Genomic DNA, 26,225 nt, shown 5'->3' on the forward strand with positions numbered 1-26,225 from the left:
CAAGCTTCAGCACGTGGTTGTTTGTTGACAAGTCCAGCACGTGGTTGTTTGTTGACAAGTCCAGCACGTGGTTGTTTGTTGACAACTGCTCCAGCACGTGGTTGTTTGTTGACAATAAGTCCAGCACGTGGTTGTTTGTTGACAACAAGTCCAGCACGTGGCTGTTTGTTGACAACAAGTCCAGCACGTGGTTGTTTGTTGACAACAAGTCCAGCACGTGGTTGTTTGTTGACAACAAGTCCAGCACGTGGTTGTTTGTTGACAAGCTTCAATAAACAAGCATTTGTGTGTTTGTGATTCGAGTCCCATGGCAGGACAAGACGTTTAAGCACGTTTATTTGCACCTGATACTTCTTTTCACCTAAATATGAACCTGGGAGCTATGGACCTGTTGTGGGTTGCATTCTGCAGAAGGTCAATCTTTTAGTCTCGATTGACTTTAATGAATCTATCGGGTTTCCTGTCCCCTGGAGCCGGTGGCTGAGCGGACAGAACACTGTACGCGTGATCCTGTGATCCCGGGTTCGATCTCGGGCGTCGGCGAAAAAAATGGGTAGAGTTTCTTTCATCCTGATGCCCCTGTTACATAGCAGTAAATAGGTACCTGAGAGTTAGTCAGCTGTCACGGGCTGCTTCCTGGGGGCGGAGGCCTGGTCGAGGACCGGGCCGCGGGGACACTGAAGCCCCGAAATCATCTCAAGAGATCCCCCGACAATGGTAAGCCATTAATACCAGTACTATTAACACTATTAATAGTGTTAATACTCGTCTAATATCTAGAGAAAATTCAAATGTATTTTTACTTCCATTAAAGTTATTTTCGTGTGTCTTTTTCAGCTTCCTATATATTTTGTGCTTGTCACCGTAAGAGGAAGTCAAACTAGAAGGCGAAGGATGTGCGACTCAACAGGGTAACATAGCTTACATACTAAGGTGGAACAGTGTTAGTCTATCTCGTATCCTATTGTCAGAAGGGTTGTCTGAGCACACATTCCCACCCACAACGAGAGGATAGTTCCCAGCAGCAATGGATAATCATAAAGTTCCATTTTGCACATTGATCCTCAACAAATGAAACCAATTAAGGTACTTAATCTATTAAGGATTTAGGAGGTCTGGTCGACGACCGGGCCGCGGGGTCGCTGAGCCCCTGAATCACTTCAATGTAAGGTGGAGTGTTTTAAATGGGAACAACTCAACCCAGATACAAATGCAAGTAGTAAGAATTACAGGTGGAGCGAGACGCCCCAATTATCAATACGAAATTAGAAAATCATTTGCAACAATGAAATGACTTAATCTAGCATTCTTGAGATTCCCAGATGCTTGCCTTAGCCCACTCAGCCACGAATGGGCTTTAGAATGGGTTTCTGTCTATCTCGGCCAAGTTGGTTAAGGCGAACATCTGGGGATCACTATAGCACGCTGGTTCAAGTCACCTCATTGCTTCAAGGGATTTCAGGTCAATGGCCCTTTAGGATCATAACCTTTAACGATCAGGGGAGGCAATATATCCCCCATTCCTGATACCGGAGATCAGGATAACATCAATGATGTAGCCGTCTGAGCGTTGAATGTTGATCGGATGAATCCACGAGTCTCAGAAGGGCCTCAGAGAGCTGAACGCATCCGGCACTGGACCCCTTGATCATCAAGCCGTGTTGTGGAACCCGGTAATAGGAATATGTCAGTAAGTAGTGATCCTAGACCGGGGTAACTAAGGAGGAAAGGTTGAAGGGCTCTATATGCTCTAGGCTGACATAGTCTAGAGCATATTGTGTGTGTGTGTGTGTGTGTGTGTGTGTGTGTGTGTGTGTGTGTGTGTGTGTGTGTGTGTGTGTGTGTGTGTGTGTGTGTGTGTGTGTGTGTGGTGTATTTGCGTGTGGTTGCAAGGCCAAGACGGTGGCTGCCGCAGGCTGTGCTGGAGGGGGTGATCCAGCCCCCACTTGCCTTCCCTCCCCCCCACCACCACCTCTTTTCCTTCCCACCTCACTACCCCCCTTCAACCCCCCCCCCCTTCCCTTGCTTTACCCTCTCAACTACTTCGACTCCTTCCCTTCATCCTCAGATCTTCCTCATCCTCACCCCTTCTCTCTCATCATTCCCCATTCTTAATCCACCCCCCCCCCCCACACTCCCCAAACACTATTTCCCATATACCTCCTCCCCCTCCCTCTCTCACACACTCTCCCTCCAGCTGTCATTACCCCTCCCCCCTCAACTCCACCCCCCCCCCAACCTCCAACACCTCCACTTCCTCCTCCAAGAGCTATAGCTGATCACCGTATATTTTGTCAGTGCTTATATCACCTATAGTGTTGACAGCTCCGTCTCCATGACCTCACCTTTGGAATGAGATATCACCCTGGATTTCAAGCCTGTTCAAAACCAGGGATAACATTCTAAAATTTCTTGTGTTATCTTCTTTGTCCCTGAGTGTGTCTCAGTGAGAGAAGGAGAGGTGGAGGCAAGAGAATGACTGTGGTATAAACTACCTTCAGTAAGAAACACACTATATATGTATATATGAGAGAGAGAGAGAGAGAGAGAGAGAGAGAGAGAGAGAGAGAGAGAGAGAGAGAGAGAGAGAGAGGGAGGGAGGGAGGAAGGGGGGGGGGGAGGGTAGGAGGTAGGTCTGTGTGTGTGTGTGTGTGTGTGGGGGGGGGGGGTGTGAAGCGCATCTACGTGTGCTTACCTATAAGTGTATGACATGCCAATGTGTGTTATGGAACAAAGGAAGCCCCCCCCCTACCCCTTGCCACTACCACAATCACCCTCAACCTATTAGTCTAAAGGTTAAGAACACAAACTACCGCGATGCCAATTACGGGTTCACCATAGCCCGTGCTACATGGAACCTTTTTGTTCAGAGTACCTGAATCTAAAACAACAACAACAACATCGATGCCACCAAATACAAAACATAGATTTCATCAATTTCTATTTTTTGCTCATATCATAATTTCAACCCATCCTCCATAAATAATAGTACCTATAGCAACTATTGCTCCAACGTACAAAAATCGACTGTTGTAGCCAAAAATGTTCACGTGTTGTACTATAGCAACACTCGAAAAGAAGAACATAAGAACAAAGGTAACTGCAGAAGGCCTATTGGCCCATACGAGGCAGCTCCTGAACAAATCCACAAGGGCCGTGACGAGGATTCGAATCTACGTCCGAGAGCATCCCAGACGCTGCCTTAATCGACTGAGCTACGACATGGTCAAAAAGAATTCAAACCAGAAGTTCTACTGAACTTACTTGGATCCTGCAGCCTCTCCGAGACACAAACCTGGGGCCAGATTCATGAAAGCACTTACGAACCTGTCCATCTTTTCTCAATCTTTGGCGGCTTTGTTTCCACTTATTAAACAGTTAATGAGCTCCGAAGCACCAGGAGGCTGTTTATAACAATATCAACAGTTGAATGGCAAGTTTTCAGGCTTGTAAACTGTTTAATAAATGTAACTAAAGCCGTCAAAGATTGAGGAAAGATGTACACGTTCGTAAGTGCTTGCGTAAGTGCTTTCGTGAATCTGGCCCCAGGGTTTTACACAATTTGATGCGTCACGCTATTGTGATTTCTGTGTGTAGTGAGGCAGCTCTTATATATAACCACCCAATCCCACATGTCATATACATGTCCAACTGGCATGCCAAAAAATAGAGCAGTAACAACCCAACATGTCCCCAGGCCTAAATAAGTCATGCTAGGCCTAAAATAACCATATTAGACCTATAGTGCTATATTAGACCTAGGAAAAATTAGGTTTAGTGACCATGTCGTAGCTCAGTCGATTAAGGCAGCGTCTGGGATGCTCTCGGACGTCGGTTCGAATCCTCGTCACGGCCCTTGTGGATTTGTTCATTTAGGTTTGGTTGTTGCCTTCTCTCTCTCTTGCCCTGTACAAAACTAATAGTACAAAATACAACAATCACAATAGAGTGATATATCAAATGAACAAATCCACAAGGGCCGTGATGAGGGTTCGAACCGACATCCGGGATGATTCAGGATTTGTTCATTTAATAGTACATAATGTTAATTTTTTGGTACAACGGTTCATTTGTAGGGCAATAGTTTTTTTTGAGATATATACAAGAGTTGTTACATTCTTGTACAGCCACTAGTACGCGTAGCGTTTCGGGCAGGTCCCTGGAGTACGATCCCCGCCGCGAAGAATCGTTGTTACAACCAAGTACACATTTTACTGTTGAGTTAAACAGAGGCTACAGTTAAGGATTTGCGCCCAGTAAATCCTCCCCGGCCAGGATACGAACCCATGACAAAGCGCTCGCGGAACGCCAGGCGAGTGTCTTACCACTGCACCACGGAGACTGAAGTTGCTCTAAGTTTGCCCGAAACACTGTGCGTATTAGTGGCTTTAGGCATAATGTATGTCAGCTCTATCTAGAACTCCAACATTCTGTTTGTAATTTAATTTTTATGTATGTACATAAATAATAATAATAATATTGTTGATTTATTATTAAATAATATCAATTTTGATTGAGAGGTTGCACATTTTATTATCACGGGGCGAAGCCAACTTTATCTCTTCAGAAAGGTGTACACACGTCATCCTGTGAGTCGTTGTAAACAATAATTCGTTCATAAACAGGTGAGTTTGTCGGCTTGATTAACGAGCGTTTGTTTGTGTGATTCGAATCTTCGTGAGTGTTTCGTGTGGCATCGAACAGTGCAATTTCCGTAAAATCTTCCAAGGTTTCATTCATGTTTTTATCTCAATCTCTATCTCTCTCTCCCAGCCCTGCCTAACCACTTGGGCTGGACGGTAGAGCGACGGTCTCGCTTCATGCAGGTCGGCGTTCAATCCCCGACCGTCCAAGTGGTTGGGCACCATTCCTTCCCCCCCGTCCCATCCCAAATTCTTATCCTGAAACCCCCATCCTTTCCAAGTCCTATATAGTCGTAATGGCTTAGCCCCAGATAATTCACCCCCTCCCTTTAAGGAAGGCTGTCTTATTTCTGCTTACCCTAGCTTCCCCTTCACCTCTCCTGCCTAAACATTACCCATAACCCCCACCATCTCGCCCTGAAGCCCCCTGGGACTTGAAGCTCTCCAGAGGCGCCTCGGGGCCGCCTGAAGGACCGCCCTGGGGGAGGAAGTGCCTTAGGGAGGAGGAGGAGAAGGGAAGAAGGAAGCCCTGAGCCTAGCCCCTGAGGGAACGTTTACCCTCGGGGTCTTACAGCCAGTAGGAAGGGAGGTGGTTCACCCAGGGTAAATCACCTACAGGGAAAGCTTACCTAGTGCCTATTTCGTCGTCTGGGGAGGAGGGGGAAGGAGCGACTGGGGGAGAGGGTGGGGGGTTCTGTGAGGGGGGGGGGGGAGGAGGGGTTCTGAGCCATGTGTGGGGGTAGGGGAAGGAAGCCCACTAGTGGAGGAGGGGGGGGGAGCCCTGGGATTTCAGGATGAAGCCTCGGGCCCTGTGAAGGAATAGAGGAGCAGGGGAGGCGGTGAGAAGCCCTGGGGACCAGTAGAGGTACGAGCCTCAGGCACTGGGGGAGAGGGGGAGAAGGAGGGGGAGGATCAGGAGGGGGGGGAGGGAAGATTCCTGGGATCTAGCTGTGTCTTGCCTTTGCACCGGAAGTGGGCACAAGGTGGCTCGTTTCGCTTCCCTCCAGCAAGATCGGCAGGTTGAGGGAGGGGGGGAGGGGGAGGGGGGGAAGTCAGCAGGTGGTGGGGAGGAAAGGGGAGAGGAGGGGGGGGAGCGACATTTGCTTTATCTCTCCTAATCTATCACCAACAGTCTTATCAGAGGTGAATTGTCAGTTAGAAGTCGCGTGCTGTCATATATACAGCATTTGAGATCTATTGAGGCACTCTGGAGGCCCATCAAACCAAGTTGCCGGTGGATTGTGCTTTAATGCGAGGCTGCTCTCGGGCTCACCATAGCCCGTGCTACTTGGAACTTTTTTGTTCCAGGTAGCGAATCTTAAACAACAACAAACGAGCTGCTGTAGTCCCGGTGAGCTCCTGCTGTGCAATACAACCGTGTATTGCTGTGCAATACAGCCCATTGCTAGGCTTCATGGCAAACCCAAGGACCAATAGGGATTCAAACCCCTGCAATGCATGTTTGAGCTTAGCTAGAAATCAGTCGATTGATTCAGCTTGGCCAAGCCGAATCTCTTAAGCCTTGTACTTCAGCATAAGAAGAATAACTGGCCAATCTCTCACGGTGATCAAGAGAGATCTTCATGATCCAAAGGAAAACAGATCAACTAGGCTGTCATCCATACGTCAGACTGCGAGCAGCTGTCCGCGGCCCGGTTACCGCGGCCCTGTTACCTCCTGATCAAGTAGGTAACTCAAGTCGCTGCCTCCTTCTCCTCCTCCTTACCCAATATGCCAATTCAGGGGCACTTAATTACGTTTTTAAGGGACTTGGAGGAAGGAATGAGGGTGGCAGAGGGAAGAGAAGAATGAAGATGGAATTAGAGGGGGAATGAAGAAAGAATGTGTGGCAATACTGAAGTGGAATATGTGCCAGGGGAACTTGTAGGTGAGAGATGAGAGATGAGAGATGAGAGATGAGAGATGAGAGATGAGAGAGAGAGAGAGAGAGAGAGAGAGAGAGAGAGAGAGAGAGAGAGAGAGAGAGAGAGAGAGAGAGAGAGAGAGAGATAGAGAGATACATGTGAAAGGGAAATAGGTGAGACGTGGAAGGATGGAAGGAGGTATCGAGAGAAAGAGAGCAGATAATTGATTTATACATCAATTTCTCTGAACATTTTCCATTCGAATGTCTCTCTCAATCCTCTTTTACACCCTCCCCCCCTCCCCATCTAAAAAAGGTAATTAGGACACAGGCGGAATCAAACTATTCATCTAATCGTAGTTAAAGACCAACACACTCTTGGCTCTACCTATCAATAAAAAGCGAAATTGAAGGGCACAGAGTTCACTCTCCCAATAGGACAACTGGACTCATCCCTTAGACCAAGAAACACACTTAGTCTTTCTCCTATCCTCTAATCCTCTAAACTAAACTAGGGCCTTAACATGCCGTGGGAAAAACCATCCTTTCTTACTATCCCAGACAATGGTGTTGTTCAAAGGGAAGGGAAGAGTAAAGGGACGAAGGGATGGGGGAGGTGGAAGGGAGGAGTAAAGGGACGAAGGAATGGGGGAGGTGGAAGGGAGGAGTAAAGGGACGAAGGGATGGGGGAGGTGGAAGGGAGGAGTAAGGGAAGGATGGAGGAGTAAAGGGACGAAGGGATAGGGAAGGTGGAAGGGAGGAGTAAAGGGACGAAGGGATAGGGAAGGTGGAAGGGAGGAGTAAAGGGACGAAGGGATAGGGAAGGGAGAAGGGGAAGAACGAGAAGGGAAGGTTTAGGGACAAAAATCAACACATTCACTCCCTGTCGTGGAGTTGATCACGAGGCGCCGGAAACGTACTTACGCAGTCACTTTTTGTCTCAAGTGTATTGTGACCGCGTGATCCATACTACTCCAGCTCTTGGCCCCCAGGCTGTCCCCTCCCCCCGGACCTCCCCCCCCCCCACATTCTAGCTACAGAAGTCTCGGTGGATAATCGTCTGAAGGAGGATGTCCCGGCCAGTCATTAGCAAGTCCAAGAGTGTGATAACATCAGGCCAACAGTGTCCCCAGGCGTAAACCCATTGCGTCAGGCCGTAGAGGGTGTAGTACAGGAGGGCATGGGCAGCCGGGCATGGGCAGGAGGGCAGCCGGGCATGGGCAGCAGGGCATGGGCAGGAGGGCAGCCGGGCAGCTGGGCAGCCGGGCACGGGCAGCTGGGCAGCCGGGCACGGGCAGCTGGGCAGCCGGGCACGGGCAGGAAGGGCAGCCGGGCATGGGCAGCAGGGCATGGGCAGAAGGGCACGGACATGTGGGCAACAGAGCTCCTGTCAAAGGCAGTGTCTCTCCAAGGTCTCTATCTGGTTGAAAACGTTAGTCTTGCACACAAATGAGTGGTCGTGGGTGTGACCCCTGGGCAGGTGTCTCTTTCTCGGTGTCCTTACAACTGATGCGTTTATTCACCTAGTTGTATGTAGAGCAACGAGGGAGGAGGGGTTTTAGTCGACTGTTGTGGGTAGCATCATATTGAAGTCTATTGGGTGACACTACCGAACGTGTTATACAAACTGAGGATTTCTTAAAAAAAAAACTTGAGAATGGATGAAATAATTGGATAATTGAAGGTACCCAATACGGACAGGTCAAAGAAGTTCAAGACTCTTGAACCTTGAACCTGCCCTGCCCCCCCCCCACCATCCACCACTGCCATACCCCCTCCTAACCCTCCCATCCACCACCACTACCCCCCCCCACCCCCACACACTGACCCCACAATCCACTTTAAAGCAATAATTACTCAACCAGGCCAACCAGCAGTAATTTTCTTGCCACTTCCTGCTTCTGTACTTAAGGTGACTACTTCCCCCCCCCCCACCCCCCCCTCCCTCTCCCCCCACCATCCACGCCACCCCCCAACCCCCCCTCAGTCCCTTGCCCGTCCTCCCTCTCCCCCCACCATCCACGCAGCCCCCCCAACCCCCCCCCCCTCAGTCCCTTACCCCTCCTCCCTCTCCCCCCACCATCCACGCAGCCCCCCCAACCCCCCCCCCCTCAGTCCCTTACCCCTCCTCCCTCTCCCCCCACCATCCACGCAGCCCCCCCAACCCCCCCCTCAGTCCCTTACCCCTCCTCCCTCTCCCCCCACCATCCACGCAGCCCCCCCAACCCCCCTCAGTCCCTTACCCCTCTCCCTCTCCCCCCACCACCCACGCAACCACCACCCCAACTAAAAATCACCACCTATATGAAACCCCAAACCTCCGCGCCCATATAAACCTCCCCCTCCCCCCTATTTAATTGCTCCACCCTACAACCTATGTACCTCCATATTCACTATTAAACACCTCCGCTCTTGGCAACCCCATCCCCCCCCCCTTAAACCACCCTTACACCCAGACTATCATCTACACCCCCTCTAAACCCCCCTCTAGACACCCCCCTCTACACACACACACACACCCCCCCCTCCTCTGGGGGTTAGCTCAAACACCATTAATTCCTACTAAACAAATAGATAACTGTGAGAAAACAAATATTTAAAGTGAGAAATAATTAAGAGGCTAAGAACGGTTGTGCTTTTGAAGAACAAGCAACAAACAAACGCACCTCTTGAGATCTGCTACGGGTAATTACGGGTAAAGCCAACCCGTCCTCAGGCGAAGCTCGGTAAAGCTGCGGCGCCGTCTCTAAACACGCATTCATCAATATGTACGTATTATGAATAATCAATATATTTCACATTTATATATAATATTATTATATATAAAAATTCTGTGTATAATTAGGCATAATTAAGGTGTTTAAGTTCTGTTGGTGATTGTTTATATTTGAAGTCCATGGGTGAAGCATTTAGATCAAATCGTCCTCGACTCAAGTCCATTCCATCCAGCGGTCGACCCCACAGACGCATTCATAAATTTAAACATACTGTTCATTCAAAACGAGAATTTTCTCAAATATAAATTAATATAATAATATATTAGCATATTGGGCATATATAGACATCCTATGGTATATATAGGTTAGGCTAATAGGTTAGGTTAGGTTAGGTGTTTAGGTTCTGTTGGCGATTATTTGTAGTACGTGGGTGGAGCATTTATAGCATTGTGGTTCGAACAAAATTCGTCAGTGAAGCACTTGTTCCGGAAGTGTTCGAACTGTCAGCAGTTGAGAGTCGTGTGTAAACCGTTTTTCATTCATAAACAGCTGGGGGTTTGGCGGGTGCATGGAATGACCTTTGGGCCTTTGTTTAGAGGACGGGCTGTTTAGATCGTTATGATTCGAACAGAGGTCGTCAGCGAAGCCCTATTCGAAAAATGTTCGAACGTTATCAGTTCTGAGTTGCGTGTAAACCGTTTTTCATTCATTAAACAAGTTTGGCGGCTGGAGTAACGAACACTTGGCCTGTGTTGATGAGGACGGGCTGGACAAAGCAGAGAGGCAGCGCTTGAGCACCCGCTTGGCCCTCAACCCTGGCAGGCGCTCGGCGGCCCAGCACGGAGCGTCCCCACTCACTGGACTGTGACGGTCGACTCGCGCCTTATTTCCTGTGCGTTACCTTGGTTATTATGGCGTGGCCTCCGTGGCAGTGACCTGCACTTGGCCGCCACGTTCTCACCACACACCGAGGCGTTGGCCACTGTGCCACACACTCTGTAGCCACGGACTCTGTAGCCACACACTCTGTGCCACACACTCTGTGCCACACACTCTGTGCCACACACTCTGTGCCACACACTCTGTGCCACGGACTCTGTAGCCACACACTCTGTAGCCACGGACTCTGTAGCCACACACTCTGTAGCCACGGACTCTGTAGCCACACACTCTGTAGCCACGGACTATGTAGCCATACACTCTGTAGCCACGGACTCTGTAGCCACACACTCTGTAGCCACGGACTCTGTAGCCACACACTCTGTAGCCACGGACTCTGTAGCCACACACTCTGTAGCCACGGACTCTGTAGCCACACACTCTGTAGCCACACACTCTGTGCCACACACTCTGTGCCACGGACTCTGTAGCCACACACTCTGTAGCCACGGACTCTGTAGCCACGGACTCTGTAGCCACACACTCTGTAGCCACACACTCTGTGCCACACACTCTGTGCCACACACTCTGTGCTACAGACTCTGTGCCACACACTCTGTGCCACAGACTCTGTGCCACACACTCTGTGCCACACACTCTGTGCCACACACTCTGTGCCACGGACTCTGTAGCCACACACTCTGTAGCCACGGACTCTGTAGCCACACACTCTGTAGCCACGGACTCTGTAGCCACACACTCTGTAGCCACACACTCTGTAGCCACGGACTCTGTAGCCACACACTCTGTAGCCACGGACTCTGTAGCCACACACTCTGTAGCCACGGACTCTGTAGCCACACACTCTGTAGCCACGGACTCTGTAGCCACACACTCTGTAGCCACGGACTCTGTGCCACACACTCTGTGCCACACACTGTGCTACAGACTCTGTAGCCCCTAGACTCTTTCACCTCTATAAAGACTGGTTCCTACGAAGTGTCCGAGGCCCCCACAGACACAGACAATTACCACAGACTGGCAGAGTGTCTTCGCTAACCTTACACGCATTTAGTTTGATTCTACTGCTCTACTGAGGATGAAATCTTTGTGGTTCTTTTTTTGCCGTTTTTCTCAAAGAAATAGTTCCAAGAAAAGCCATTTTCAAGGACAATAACACCGTTTTTTTTTCCTACCACAGACGTGGCCACACATTTACAATGCTAACCAGCATAGGACAATAACACCCTGTGTAGAGCACTTTTTTTTTTTTTTTTTTTTAAGTCTGGAACAGCCGGCCAATATAACTACAAGTGTCCGCCAGAAATATCTATCTTGAGGTTATCTTGAGATGATTTCGGGGCTTGGCGACGCCGCGGCCCGGTCCTCGTCCAGTCTTCCTTTTTGTTACACATTCCCAGGAAGCAGCTGTCTAACTCCAAGGTACCTATTTACTGCTACGTAAACAGGAACATTAAGGTGAAATAAACTCTGCTCATTTGTTTCCGCCTCCGCCAGGGATCGAACCTGGAACCTTAGGACTACGAATCCCGAGCGCTGTCCACTCAGCCGTCAGGCCTCTGTAACATGCAGAGTTCAGAATCGTTCGAAGTTCACTATTAAAGACCAGAATTACTGTGTTAACGACCTTAACACAGTTTAAGCCTTCTTATCTTCTAAGTTGCCCCCCCTGGAACATTATTATAAATAAGTTTACCACCATGTTCCAAGTAACTGCTAGGTTAATATTATCAGATTGTTAAAGATTGGTGTCCAATCTAAATTTACACAAGAGAATGTCTTCATGGTCAGAGGCCAGACGCCCTGGGCTAGCCTCACTAAACTTTTCAAGATGATACATGAGTGAGATGGGCACTCATGAGTGAGATGGGCACTCATGAGTGAGATGGGCACTCATGAGTGAGTGAGATGGTGTGTGTGTGTATATATATATATATATAACTTTAGAACACTTTCCCACCAGGAGACTCGAACCCTAGCCAGCACAGAAGCCTTCCAGCAACTGGCATAACAGGTACGCCTTAACCCTCTGCACCACCGCTCAGACCCTTAAAAGAGATGGTAATTTCGGAGTATTTAAATAACCCAAAGATCAACACCTCCCAAGAGCACCAGAGCAAGTGAGGGGTCATTTAGACGTTAATTTCATCAAGTCCCTGTTAATATGGGAAGACACAGTGTCTCTGCTTAAGGCACAACTCTCCTAAACACGAGAGTTAAGTATACAACTTTAGAACACTTTCCCACCAGGAGACTCGAACCCTAGCCAGCACAGAAGCCTTCCAGCAACTGGCATAACAGGTACGCCTTAACCCTCTGCACCACCGCTCAGACCCTTAAAAGAGATGGTAATTTCGGAGTATTTAAATAACCCAAAGATCAACACCTCCCAAGAGCACCAGAGCAAGTGAGGGGTCATTTAGACGTTAATTTCATCAAGTCCCTGTTAATATGGGAAGACACAGTGTCTCTGCTTAAGGCAGAGACACTGTGACACTGACACTATATATATATATATATATATATATATATATATATATATATATATATATATATATATATATATATATATATATATATATATATATACATACACACACACTCAGATGCTTATATACATGTTTTGTTATTCGTCGTTGCTGGTTGGGCAGATAACATCATTATCAGGAGGAACGCTAAGTATCACTAACATATGAAAGGGACACATTGTACCAACAGTACTCAACTACTTGAACCGTCGGGGATCGAACGCCGACCTGCAAGAAGCGAAATGCTCGCTGCACGTTCAGATCAAGGGGCAGTAACTAGAAAAAATAATGATCCTTTCACCGATTCAAAAAATTCTTAATTGCCATATGGAATTATGGCCAGCACACGCAATTTTGCTGGACAATTTTGGTCCCGTCAAAATTGTCCTTCGCTTGACTTCCCCAGTCAAGCCGTACTGTCCAGCGCTGTTGTTGTTGTTTTAGATTTAGCTACTCGGAACGAAAATTCCAAGTAGCACGGGCTATGGTGAGCCCGTAGTGGACTTACCTGGCACAGGAGCAGGGCTGTAACTGTCTGCCCAGCGCTTGTTGTTGTTGTTATAGATTCAGCTACTTGGAACAAGTTCCAAGTAACACGGGTTATGGTGAGCCCGTAACTTACCTGGCACAGGAGCGGGGCAAGTAGCACTGGCTATGGTGAACCCGTAGTGGACTTACCTGGTACAGGAGCGGAGCCCAGCGCTTGACTACGGAATCATATATATACAAGAACAGTTAAATGCCCGTGCCAAGGTCACGGAATCTTCGTACTGTGCTTAAGGCAGTTTTTGCTGTGTTCTGTCATTCACGTGAATCTTGAACTCCATTCTGCTAACGTGGCGTCCCCGTCCTCTGCCAACACTCGCATGATGGATAGGGCGGTGGTGGTGGTCGAGGATAATACGCTCTGGAGTTCTATTTCCCCTCGGGGGGCATTATTCTGGAACGTGTGCTTCTTGTTGCTTAGTTTCCATTGCTTTTCAAAGTCATTTATGAATTTTCTTCTGGTGGTTAGTAACGTCTTCGTCTTAAGTGGGTGAGCATTTGAGTTACTTCATCTGCATATGTGGTATATTCTTTAACTTGAAATCTAATAATATAATTAATAATACCTCATATGTTTTCACGATATATGAGATTAAGAAACAAGGAGTGTATTGTGAAGACTAATAATAATAAACAGCATTACCCCTATGACTGTAATATCTCCGTAGCTCAAGACAATTATGTGTTAGCGATAAGACCGATCATTAATGTATAATGATTAACTGTAAATGCATAGCTATTAAAATTTAACAATATCTGCAACTAGCTGACATTATAATTATAAGGTGTGAAGGATAGATGAAACTGCCAATGTAATAATCTCCGTTGAGGTCTGATAAAGAACTTGTGTGCCCTTTTGTAATCCTTTTTTTTTGCGCTACGGCTCACAGGATGAGTATAGGGTGCACAATAAACTAGAGGGGGATAGATATCTTCCCCTGCGGTCCTCACTTTACGTGTTCTCGCTATCCATCCATATAGCTGCTAATCCTGGCTGTTTGTGTAATCAATGGAGCTGCATAGTTTGGTAGTGAATCGCTGACGAAGTAGCGATTCTACTTCGAAGATTCTAAGTGGATATCTTGTAGTTCAGATCTGAGTGCCAGATTTCATTGCAAGTTATCAATGAGTCTCTTGAACGTTACATTATTTTGCAACCTTCATGAACCACCTGTTATCCCCCCCCCCTATGGCTATCACCCCACACCCCACTCTCCCTCTCCCCACCGTGGGTAACACCCTCACCCCACCACCCATCAACACCCGGGGGGGGGGGGTCTATGCTCCAACACTTCCTCCATCAACATACTAATTTTCTCAACTACCACGCTCCCCTCCTCTCCCCTCTCTTCCCCATCTACATGGACATCTCCCTCCCCCCCACCCTTCCCCAAGAGTCTCCCCTCACCACTGTCCCATCACCTCCCCCGGGTTCCCCCAGGTCCCCCAGGGCGTGGCCCCGTGTGTGGCCGGGTGCTGGTGGTCCAGATTATGTGCACTGTGTACCCCAGGGCATCGGTGAGGGGGTGGGGGGGGGGAGGGGGGAGTGAAGGAGGAGGATCCGACGGGGGGGGGGGGAGGGAGGAGAGGGGGGCTGAGAGGGTAAGATAAAGATCGTGTGGTCAATATACGCGTACATCAATGCGTACATCAACGCGTACATCAACGGGTACATCAACGCGTACATCAACGTGTACATCAACGGGTACATCAACGCGTACATCAACGGGTACATCAACGGGTACATCAACGCGTACATCAACGGGTACATCAACGGGTACATCAACGCGAACATCAACGCGTACATCAACGTGTACATCAACGTGAACATCAACGCGAACATCAACGGGTACATCAACGCGTACATCAACGGGTACATCAACGCGTACATCAACGGGTACATCAACGGGTACATCAACGTGTACATCAACGGGTACATCAACGGGTACATCAACGCGTACATCAACGGGTACATCAACGGGTACATCAACGCGTACATCAACGTGAACATCAACGTGTACATCAACGTGTACATCAACGCGTACATCAACGGGTACATCAACGCGAACATCAACGCGAACATCAACGCGAACATCAACGCGTACATCAACGCGTACATCAACGTGAACACGTGTACATGAATATTTTCGCGTCATGGATGCATTCTAACTGAAGATGAAGATGAATGACGATGAGTCTCGGACCTCAGGTAATGATGGGTGATGAGTAAAAGTTGTTGGAGGGGGGGTTCAGGGGGGGGCTGCTGTGGGGGTGGCTGCGGGGGGGTGGCTGCTGGGGGGAGGTGGCAACCTGCTCTCGCACAAGACAGAGCATATATGACTTATTGCTTATAATCACTATTTCGCTTATAAATAAGTACATATGTGATATATTCCAAGCCATATTTTTTCAAGGCAGTAACTTTTTCTCTCAGTTTTATTAAACAATAGAGATTCTATACAAAATTTGACAATATCCTGACTTACATTACAATTTAAATATTTTAGTTTTGTTTTATTATTTTTATAAAACTGTAATATTAATATTGGTATAGGTTCAGTACTAATTGTAATATCTTAACATACTAAGAAGGTTAGGTTAGGTCGGTGTTTTCTATTCAGCTTTTCAAGGTAAACTTAAATATTCACAATACATTAGTGTGTCACATATGCACTTATTCATAAGCAAGATATTGACTATAAGCAAGTGCGAGAACGTGTTGGGAGGTGGCTGCTGCCGGGGGGGGGGGTAATTTATAGGGGGGTGGAGGTTGTGGTGTAGGAGGGTGGAGGTTGTGGTGTAAGGGGGGGGGGTTGAGGTGTAGGGGGGGTGTGGGGGTTGTGGTGTAGGGGGGGTGTGGGGGTTGTGGTGTAGGGGGGGTGTGGGGGTTGTGGTGTAGGGGGGGTGTGGGGGTTGTGGTGTAGGGGGGGTGTGGGGGTTGTGGTGTAGGGGGGGTGTGGGGGTTGTGGTGTAGGGGGGGTGTGGGGGTTGTGGTGTAGGGGGGGTGGAGGTTGTGGTGTAGGGGGGGGTGGAGGTTGTGGTGTAGGGGGGGGTGGAGGTTGTGGTGTAGGGGGGGGGGGGTGGAGGTTGTGGTGTAGGGGGGGGTGGGGGTTGTGGTGTAGGGGGGGGGTGTTGGAGAAGGATGGTGGCTGTTCACCTAACCACCAGCCCATCCTATCCACTTGGCTCGACGTCACTAAAACGATGTACTAAATTGGCCGAACCTAACCGAGGACCCACGGATAGAAAACGGGATATTGTTCCTCATTTTCACGTGCCGCAGTGACGTATAATACGTCAGATTTTGTCCGTTGGGGCTCTGTACGTCAAAATATGATGTACTAAGTAGACTGTCCTCTCGAAGCTATGAAGTCAAGCTCTTAATAAATTCAATTCCTCGGGGGACAGGCAGCCTGTGTGTATATAAGTTTTATATCGAGGTGCCCGCAAGGTCAAAGTACTAACCTTCTACACGACGCAGCTTAACAAAACAGCTAACTCCGGGTACCTATTTACCGTGAACAGCAGCATTAGATGAAAGGAAACGAGCCCAACCATGTCCGAATCCTGGCTGGGATTCCAGATTGCGAGTCGAGAACGAAGCCCACTGTACTAACGGAACCCCTTGGTTCCGGAACACTCCCCAGAGACACTGTGGCACTCCCCAGACACTGTGGCACTCCCCAGACACCATGGCACTCCCCAGAGACACTATGGCACTCCCCAGACAGGCTGGCACTCCCCAGACAGGTTGGCACTCCCCACACACTGTGACACTCCCCAGACACACTGACACTCCCCAGAAACACTGTGGCACTCCCCAGACAGAGGCTGACACTCCCCACACACTGTGACACTCCCCAGATACACTGTGACACTCCCCAGAGACACTGTGGCACCCCCAGACAGAGGCTGGCACTCCCCACACACTGTGACACTCCCCAGACACACTGACACTCCCCAGAAACACTGTGGCACTCCCCAGACAGAGGCTGACACTCCCCACACACTGACACTCCCCAGACACACTGTGACACTCCCCAGAGACACTATGGCACTCCCCAGACAGAGGCTGGCACTCCCCACACACTGTGACACTCCCCAGACACACTGTGACACTCCCCAGAGACACTGTGGCACTCCCCAGACAGAGGCTGGCACTCCCCAGACAGGCTGGCACTCCCCAGACAGGCTGGCACTCCCCAGACACACTGTGACACTCCCCAGAGACACTGTGGCACTCCCCAGAGACACTGTGGCACTCCCCAGACAGAGGCTGGCACTCCCCAGACAGGCTGGCACTCCCCACACACTGTGACACTCCCCAGAGACACTATGGCACTCCCCACACACTGTGACACTCCCCAGACACACTGTGACACTCCCCAGAGACACTATGGCACTCCCCAGACAGAGGCTGGCACTCCCCACACAGTGACACTCCCCAGACACACTGTGGCACTCCCCCAGAGCCTCAGTGTGAAGGGTAATCTCTGGGTGTGAATGCCAGTCTCACGCTACACCAACCCATTCACACCCTCTCTTAATTAATCGTCAGAATTTCCCTGATAGAGGAGAAAATCCCCGCCTATTCATCCGGACTCATCACACGAAAAAAATCTCACGTCACCAGAGAACATTTCCCCTCTCACCCCCGTCCCCCAGCCACCCCCTCTCCCCTCTTTCTCCCCCAGCACCCCCCTCCTCCTCCTCCCCCAGCACCACCAATCTCCACCCCGTTCTCCAAAGACTACCAACCCCGAGGCGATTCCTAGTCTTATTAACCCTCTTTTTTTCCCCTCTTTTACCCCTCTGTCTGGGCTGTCACTGGACCCTCAGCACGCGGCTAGCATGTGGCTAGCGGGAGAGGGGAAATCGGGCCGGGTTTTTAATGAATTATTGTCCCCTCAGAGGGGATGTTTTGAGGGGAGGGTGAAGGAGGGCTGACGGGTGATTGAGTCGTTAGTGGCGTGCAGAGGGGAGACAAGGCGACCGCTGAAGGAGCTCGTACCGTCAAGGACCTGGTGATATTAGTGTCTTTTGTTGATCAGACGATGTGCCAGGGGTGATTAGATCATTGTGGCGATCAATACTCCCTTTCTGACGGACCGTAAGTGGCCATTTGCGGTACCACTATATATATATAAAAGGCGCATCGCCAGCGTCAACTGTTTCTGACAAGTTCCATTCACAATCGGTGGAAGAGCCCGCTAGCCACCAGCCAGCCCCCGCGCAAACGTCACTAGCATTTGTTTTGGAGAAGAGCATTGCTCATTGTGGTCCAGGAAAAGTGGTTAGTGCTATTGTATGCCTACTGGCCATTCCTGGGCCCCCTTTTTAGAATGATTAGGTTAAGGGCCAGGCAGGGTTGTTCACATGTTTGGCACGAGCGATAGTTGGAGCCGTTATGCTAACTTTAAGCCTGAATTTCTTTGCCAAAACGTATGTAAAGCGAATTACAGGATGTAGAGTGACATGACATGACTGTCACTCATGACAGGAGACACTCACTCATGATATGACATGAGAATCTACCCTATGACTCTACACTACGATTTGTATGGAAAAGCAAGAACATGGGGAGCCGGTGGCTGGGTGGACAGAACACTGGACGCTTATATACACTGAACACATTTATATTATATATATATATATATATATATATATATATATATATATATATATATATATATATATATATATATATATATATATATATATATATATATATATTCGTTCCAATAGGGTCTGAGACCCTAGGCCCATGGGGAGAGAGTGCAAGAAGGTTTCTTAAGGATCTTGGTTCCAAGCTCATTGACACCACAAGAGACCCTAGAGCGGCAAGTTTTCTCTTTCAGCGCCTCAGTGTCGCGATCCAGAGGGGGAATGCTCGCTGCATCCTCGGTTCCTGCCCGGCGTCGGAGGAGTTCCAGGAAATCTACAGCCTCTAGGAAGCGAACTTTTTTTGTGTGTCCTCGTAATGTTAATTTTTTGTATAAAATCAGATATGTAACTATATATATAAAATAGAGGTACCATCTCTGGTGCAATTGTAGGGACCCATAGCCTCGAAGAAGGGAACACAGAGCATTCAGAGAAAAATTTGCCATTTAACTCTGAATATGTATGAGTGTTCGCTTCTCCTACCACCTTTGATTTTTTTAGCACTTTATTTTACAAGGTTATGCAGTTACACGTCTGATTATTTACAAAAAGTAAATATTTAGAAGAAATTAAGGGAAATTTGTTTCCTAAAGTGTGTAGATTTCTTCCAACTCCTCCAACGCAGCAGGGTCCGAGGACGTAGCGAGCATTCCCTCTCTGGATCGCGACACTGAGGCGCTGGAAGAGAAAACTTGCCGCTCGAACCTGGAACCATGATCCTTCAGAAACATCCTTGCACTCTCCCTAAAAGGTCTCAGACCCTATTGGAACGAAGTTGTACCGATGATCTAATTCCCTGTACTTGGCTGACTTGTGTCTTTCTCTGTGTGTCGCCGCGGCTCCTGCTGTGCCGGCAGAGAGGTTGATGTATGTGGTTGCCAGGGTGGATACACAAGTATAGTCCCACGCCAACTGTCTGCCATTTTTCCAGACATATGTATATATAAGAAAAGCAGTTGGAGGTGCGAGAGTGGGTGAGGTGAAGGGGGTGAGGGGAGAGGGGAGAGTGAGGGGAGAGGGTGAGGAAAGGGGAGAGGGTGAGAGGTAAGTAAGGGGAGAGGGTGAGAGGTAAGTAAGGGGAGAGGGGAGAGAGTGAGGGGAGAGGGGAGAGAGTGAGGGGAGAGGGTGAGAGGAAAGGGGAGAGGGTGAGAGGAAAGGGGAGAGGGTGAGAGGTAAGGGGAGAGGGGAGAGAGTGAGGGGAGAGGGTGAGAGGTGAGGGGAGAGGGGGAGAGTGGTTAAGGATCACCAGTCAGCCGGACTAGCGTGCTGGGGGAGCCCTTACCCACAAAACAACGCTACCCGATCGTCTCAAATTGAGCAGAAACCAACAACGCCCTCTCCCCCTAAACCCCCCAGCACCCCCCCCCTTCCCACAATCCTCCCCCAACCCACCAGCCTCCCCCTCACATCCCCCCCCCCACGTCCCCTCATCCCCCCCTCAAATCCCCTCTGTTCGCTTGTTGTGAGTCGCTGTTGGGTTTATAATTCACGTATTATCTCTGATAAGATTAAAGCGTAGTTTTAATGTCTCAAAATTCAATCAGATTATATTTTATTTTTTTAAATCTATAATTTATTACTATTTTTTTTTGTTAGTTAAGTTGAACAGTGGCTCTTGTTAGAACAAAAATAACTTGGGGGATGAAAGTATATCCAGTGCGACTAGGTGGGTACTGTGGTGGGGCAGTGCTAGGCTGTGGTGGGCAGTGCTAGGCTGTGGTGGGCAGTGTTAGGCTGTGGTGGGGCAGTGCTAGGCTGTGGTGGGCAGTGCTAGGTTGTGGTGGGCAGTGCTAGGCTGTGGTGGGCAGTGTTAGGCTGTGGTGGGGCAGTGCTAGGCTGTGGTGGGCAGTGCTAGGCTGTGGTGGGCAGTGCTAGGCTGTGGTGGGCAGTGCTAGGTTGTGGTGGGCAGTGTTAGGCTGTGGTGGGGCAGTGCTAGGCTGTGGTGGGGCAGTGCTAGGCTGTGGTGGGCAGTGCTAGGCTGTGGTGGGCAGTGTTAGGCTGTGGTGGGGCAGTGCTAGGCTGTGGTGGGCAGTGCTAGGTTGTGGTGGGCAGTGCTAGGCTGTGGTGGGCAGTGCTAGGCTGTGGTGGGCAGTGCTAGGCTGTGGTGGGGCAGTGCTAGGCTGTGGTGGGCAGTGTTAGGCTGTGGTGGGCAGTGCTAGGCTGTGGTGGGCAGTGTTAGGCTGTGGTGGGGCAGTGCTAGGCTGTGGTGGGCAGTGCTAGGTTGTGGTGGGCAGTGCTAGGCTGTGGTGGGCAGTGCTAGGCTGTGGTGGGCAGTGTTAGGCTGTGGTGGGGCAGTGCTAGGCTGTGGTGGGCAGTGTTAGGCTATGGTGGGCAGTGCTAGGCTGTGGTGGGCAGTGCTAGGCTGTGGTGGGCAGTGCTAGGTTGTGGTGGGCAGTGCTAGGCTGTGGTGGGCAGTGCTAGGCTGTGGTGGGCAGTGCTAGGCTGTGGTGGGGCAGTGCTAGGCTGTGGTGGGCAGTGCTAGGCTGTAGTGGGCAGTGCTAGGTTGTGGTGGGGCAGTGCTAGGCTGTGGTGGGCAGTGCTAGGCTGTGGTGGGCAGTGCTAGGCTGTAGTGGGCAGTGCTAGGCTGTAGTGGGCAGTGTTAGGCTATGGTGGGCAGTGCTAGGCTGTGGTGGGCAGTGCTAGGCTGTGGTGGGCAGTGCTAGGCTGTGGTGGGCAGTGTTAGGCTGTGGTGGGCAGTGCTAGGCTGTGGTGGGCAGTGCTAGGCTATGGTGGGCAGTGCTAGGCTGTGGTGGGCAGTGCTAGGCTGTGGTGGGCAGTGCTAGGCTGTGGTGGGCAGTGTTAGGCTGTGGTGGGCAGTGCTAGGCTGTGGTGAGCAGTGGAAGGCTGTGGTGGGCAGTGCTAGGCTGTGGTGGGCAGTGCTAGGCTGTGGTGGGCAGTGCTAGGCTGTGGTGGGCAGTGCTAGGCTGTGGTGGGCAGTGCTAGGCTGTGGTGGGCAGTGCTAGGCTGTGGTGGGCAGTGCTAGGCTGTGGTGGGCAGTGCTAGGCTGTGGTGGGCAGTGCTAGGCTGTGGTGGGCAGTGCTAGGCTGTGGTGGGCAGTGCTAGGCTGTGGAGGGCAGTGCTAGGCTGTGGTGGGCAGTGTTAGGCTGTGGTGGGCAGTGCTAGGCTGTGGTGGGCAGTGCTAGGCTGTGGTGGGCAGTGCTAGGCTGTGGTGGGCAGTGTTAGGCTGTGGTGGGGCAGTGTTAGGCTGTGGTGGGGCAGTGCTAGGCTGTGGTGGGCAGTGCTAGGTTGTGGTGGGCAGTGCTAGGCTGTGGTGGGCAGTGCTAGGCTGTGGTGGGCAGTGCTAGGCTGTGGTGGGCAGTGCTAGGTTGTGGTGGGCAGTGCTAGGCTGTGGTGGGCAGTGCTAGGTTGTGGTGGGCAGTGCTAGGCTGTGGTGGGCAGTGCTAGGCTGTGGTGGGCAGTGCTAGGCTGTGGTGGGCAGTGCTAGGTTGTGGTGGGCAGTGCTAGGCTGTGGTGGGGCAGTGGAAGGCTGTGGTGGGCAGTGCTAGGCTGTGGTGGGCAGTGCTAGGCTGTGGTGGGCAGTGGAAGGCTGTGGTGGGCAGTGCTAGGCTGTGGTGGGCAGTGCTAGGGATGAAAGGACTGTGGCCAGGGTGATTAAGCTCTTAACACACACTTGTTCTTCCTTCATATAGACGAGCACAGCTGTGTAAATGCAGATTTACACGTGTAAATGCAGATTTACACGTGTAAATGTAAAGGCTGTGTAAATGCAGATCTTTCCTAAATGAGTTTATGTGACGTTTTTCATAGTAAACAAGTCTCATCTGTAACGTTGAGAATCAACAACACTTACAGGTGGTCTTTGCAACGTTGCATCCCCCCCCCCCTATAGCACTGGCAGAACGGAACTGCAAATTACAAAATATTCAATTTAATAAAGATGTACTCATTACAGTACTCATTATGTACAGTACTCACTATTTTCTTATCCGAGGCTATGGGTCCCTACACTTGCACCAGAGGTGGTACCCCTTTCAATTCAATAAGTAGATATAACGATATGTCCGGACAGAAAATGAGAGACAATACTATAATACCCCATAGAGGGAACAGATGAGAAATGTATCCCTCCTGAGAACAGCGGGAGTAATGATAGAGTCTATAAAAGTTAGAATATACCTGGAGACAAGGATTTCAATGATATACGAGTCATTATACTCACTCATATTTATCCCTAACTCATCTCAATCAATATTCATCCTCCTCGTCCTCAACTATCCCCCACTCTAACCCCTCCCGTTCCTCATGTATTCCTGCCACACTCACCATCCAAGGCTTTACTATTCGCAGTAACTCCAACAAAAATCACCCCTTGAACATTTCCCCTTCAATCAAATCCTTGTACCAATCAACTACAATCTCACATACACCCTACTAATACACCCCTAATGAATTCTACCTTCATACTTGCACCCTATCATCATCATTTCCTGAAGTCACCCACACCAACCATCCTTCCTTCCTCCTCCCCCATCTCCCCAATGTCCCATCCCCATCCCTCTCCAAATGCTGATGGAGTCACTAACAAAGATGAAAGAACAGAGGACACAGGCCAGACTTAACAACAGTACCAGAGACAACACAGCCAATACAGTGTTTCCCAGGGATTACCACTGCTGGTAAAACCTAAATATTTAAAGAGAAAAACAAATAAACACTCTGCTATAGATTACACCTTAGGGAATATAACAGGTGTGAAAAATAGTGGCAATATTAAGATAAAAATATTAAATAAATAAATAAAACTAAGATCCAAATACGTGTACAAATGATGCAAATAGTGTTTGCATTGACATGGTTCCAGGAGGCAACTGTAACGGCCCTCAGAGACGAGAGTTAACAACCCATCCTTCCACCTATTCATTGCCGACTTGAGGAAATAGAATGGGGCAAAACTGATCGCAGGATGGAGCTACGAGATTTGGAGATCTAAGCTGGTGTAAATGAACGCCACCACGTGCCACTTGAGGATAGGGAGGGCACGAGAGTGAGGGGAAATGAGCACCAACTAGGTCATTCACAGCGTGAGGAGCCATAGGAGCTGCAGAAGTCACTACAACCATTTGACAAACACCTCAGAGAGAGACTAAGCAAAATCTATATAACTGAGGAACGTGGACGCCCACCCACCAGTCCACACACCAACTACACACACACACTCTGGGTAATTAAGTAGGACACAGGTTAAAATTGAGTACCCAAATGAGCCACAGAGACATTAGGAAGAACTTTTTTAGTGTCAGAGTAGTTAACAGATGGAATGCATTAGGCAGTGATGTGGTGGAGGCTGACTCCATACACAGTTTCAAATGTAGATATGATAGAGCCCAGTAGGCTCAGGAACCTGTACACCAGTTGATTGACGGTTGAGAGGCGGGACCAAAAGCTCAACCCCTGCAAACACAACTAGGTGAGTATGCAAACACACACACACATATGAATAATTCTCTTTCATATCCTTTCGAGTTATTCTCTCAGATTATCGCTCAATCCCTACTCTTCTTATCAACATTTCTCTTATTGCCCATTTCAAACTTTTTATCCGTTATTAAACTTTCTCTGATGTTAGAGTATTGTATTATTTAGTGTATAATTTCTCCATGATCGTCGAGTCCTACGACATATTGCTGGATAATTCTCAAAACAATTTGGAGAATCAATCATTATCTGCTTGTTGGACCATCTGCTAACAAGGGGGGAGTGGTTAAACTTCTGTGTATTTTTTTGTTTAAACAGCTCTGTGGCGTACAGTTCCGTGTGGTGAAAGTCGTTCATGGAAGCCAATATTGCGAGGACAGTCGTTCGTGGAAGCCAATATTGTGAGGACAGTCGTTCGTGGAAGCCAATATTGTGAGAACAGTCGTTCGTGGAAGCCAATACTGTGAGGACAGTCGTTCGTGGAAGCCAATATTGTGAGGACAGTCGTTCGTGGAAGCCAATATTGTGAGGACAGTCGTTCGTGGAAGCCAATATTGTGAGGACAGTCGTTCGTGGAAGCCAATATTGTGAGGACAGTCGTTCGTGGAAGCTACCAACAAACAGAAGTTTCAAATAACACACTAAAAAATAATCCCAGAATCGATCACCAATCCCAGAATCCATAATCAACGACGCCCGCCCAATCCAACACACAGAAGCAGGAAGAATACTGGGATGCAACAGGAATCAAAATTCACTCAAATGACAGAGCAAAAACACTCTTAGGCAAACATTGGAGATTCCGTCACCTTGGCCCGGACGAACAGGTTCACATACACAAGGCTCTGGTCCGGCTGCATCACCACTCCCTCTTCAGTGTCTCCTTCAGGAGCTCCTCGAGGCCCCTGAACCTACAAACATCAGACAGAGTGTGTGAAACCCGATCGAAATGTTAGAAGACCAACGTGCTAAAACAACTTCAAAATGGTATATGCTCGACTTCCCTTGCTGGTGGCCTTGTGTAGACCTTGACTCTACACGATGGGGAACAAATCCTCCACTATACCTAATTCTAGTTTGTTCACTCGAGACAGTTAAGCAAGTCCCAGCTGTGTCTGGGTACAAGTGACAGGATGAACAACCCAGCGGGTTTTCTTCCTATTGGGGAGTGTTTGTACATGCTGCTATGGCGGTGTGTCCACTCACAGGATGAGTGGCGCTGCCCAATACTGTCACTATGGCGGTGTGTCCACTCACAGGATGAGTGGCGCTGCTCAATACTGTCACTATGGCGGTGTGTCCACTCACAAGATGAGTGGCGCTGCCCAATACTGTCACTATGGGAGTGTGTCCACTCACAGGATGAGTGACGCTGCCCAATAAACTCACCCCTCGAGGCAAATCTAAAATTTAATTACAATTAACACAGACCAAAATAAACCCCACAGAGATTATAAATGAGTCTCCAAACATAACCTCAAAACATATACACACACACACACGAAGACCCTTACAAACACACCCACACACACACCCACACACACACACACACCCACACACACACACACCCACACACACACCCACACACACACCCACACACACACACCCACACACACACCCACACACACACACACACACACACACACACACACACACACACACACACACACACACACACACCCACACACACACACACACCGTGTCAGCAAGGCGGACAGCCCGCCTGCTATCATAATTCGCTCTTTAATCCACATTTCTAAACATTTCATTCACCTGCATCTCTCCATTCCCTCCCTGTTCCCGTCTAATAAATAAATAAATTAGTCAGTCACTATTCTGTTTCTTCCAGTTAATTGCAGCTGTTAACATATATGTTTTAAATACCTTTCTACTGTCTTCGTGTACGTAAGATGGTTTCACTTGTGGA

General features: G+C 49.2%; 2 protein-coding genes across 2 annotated transcripts in view; one reads left to right on the forward strand and one right to left on the reverse strand.

Moving 5' to 3' along the window:
• Positions 1-15,339, forward strand: part of LOC123763408 (circumsporozoite protein-like) — an 18,830-nt gene extending 3,491 nt beyond the window's left edge. Inside the window, exon 2 of the mRNA XM_069303194.1 lies at positions 14,812-15,339. Coding sequence (XP_069159295.1) covers positions 14,812-15,339 — 528 coding nt within the window. The remainder of the gene's footprint in view (positions 1-14,811) is intronic.
• LOC123763305 (general transcription factor 3C polypeptide 3) overlaps positions 1-26,225 on the reverse strand; it is a 627,296-nt gene that overhangs the window by 435,799 nt on the left and 165,272 nt on the right. The window lies entirely within an intron of this gene.

The sequence above is a fragment of the Procambarus clarkii genome, chromosome 49, assembly GCF_040958095.1.
Source record: "Procambarus clarkii isolate CNS0578487 chromosome 49, FALCON_Pclarkii_2.0, whole genome shotgun sequence".
NCBI classification, from domain to species: domain Eukaryota; kingdom Metazoa; phylum Arthropoda; class Malacostraca; order Decapoda; family Cambaridae; genus Procambarus; species Procambarus clarkii.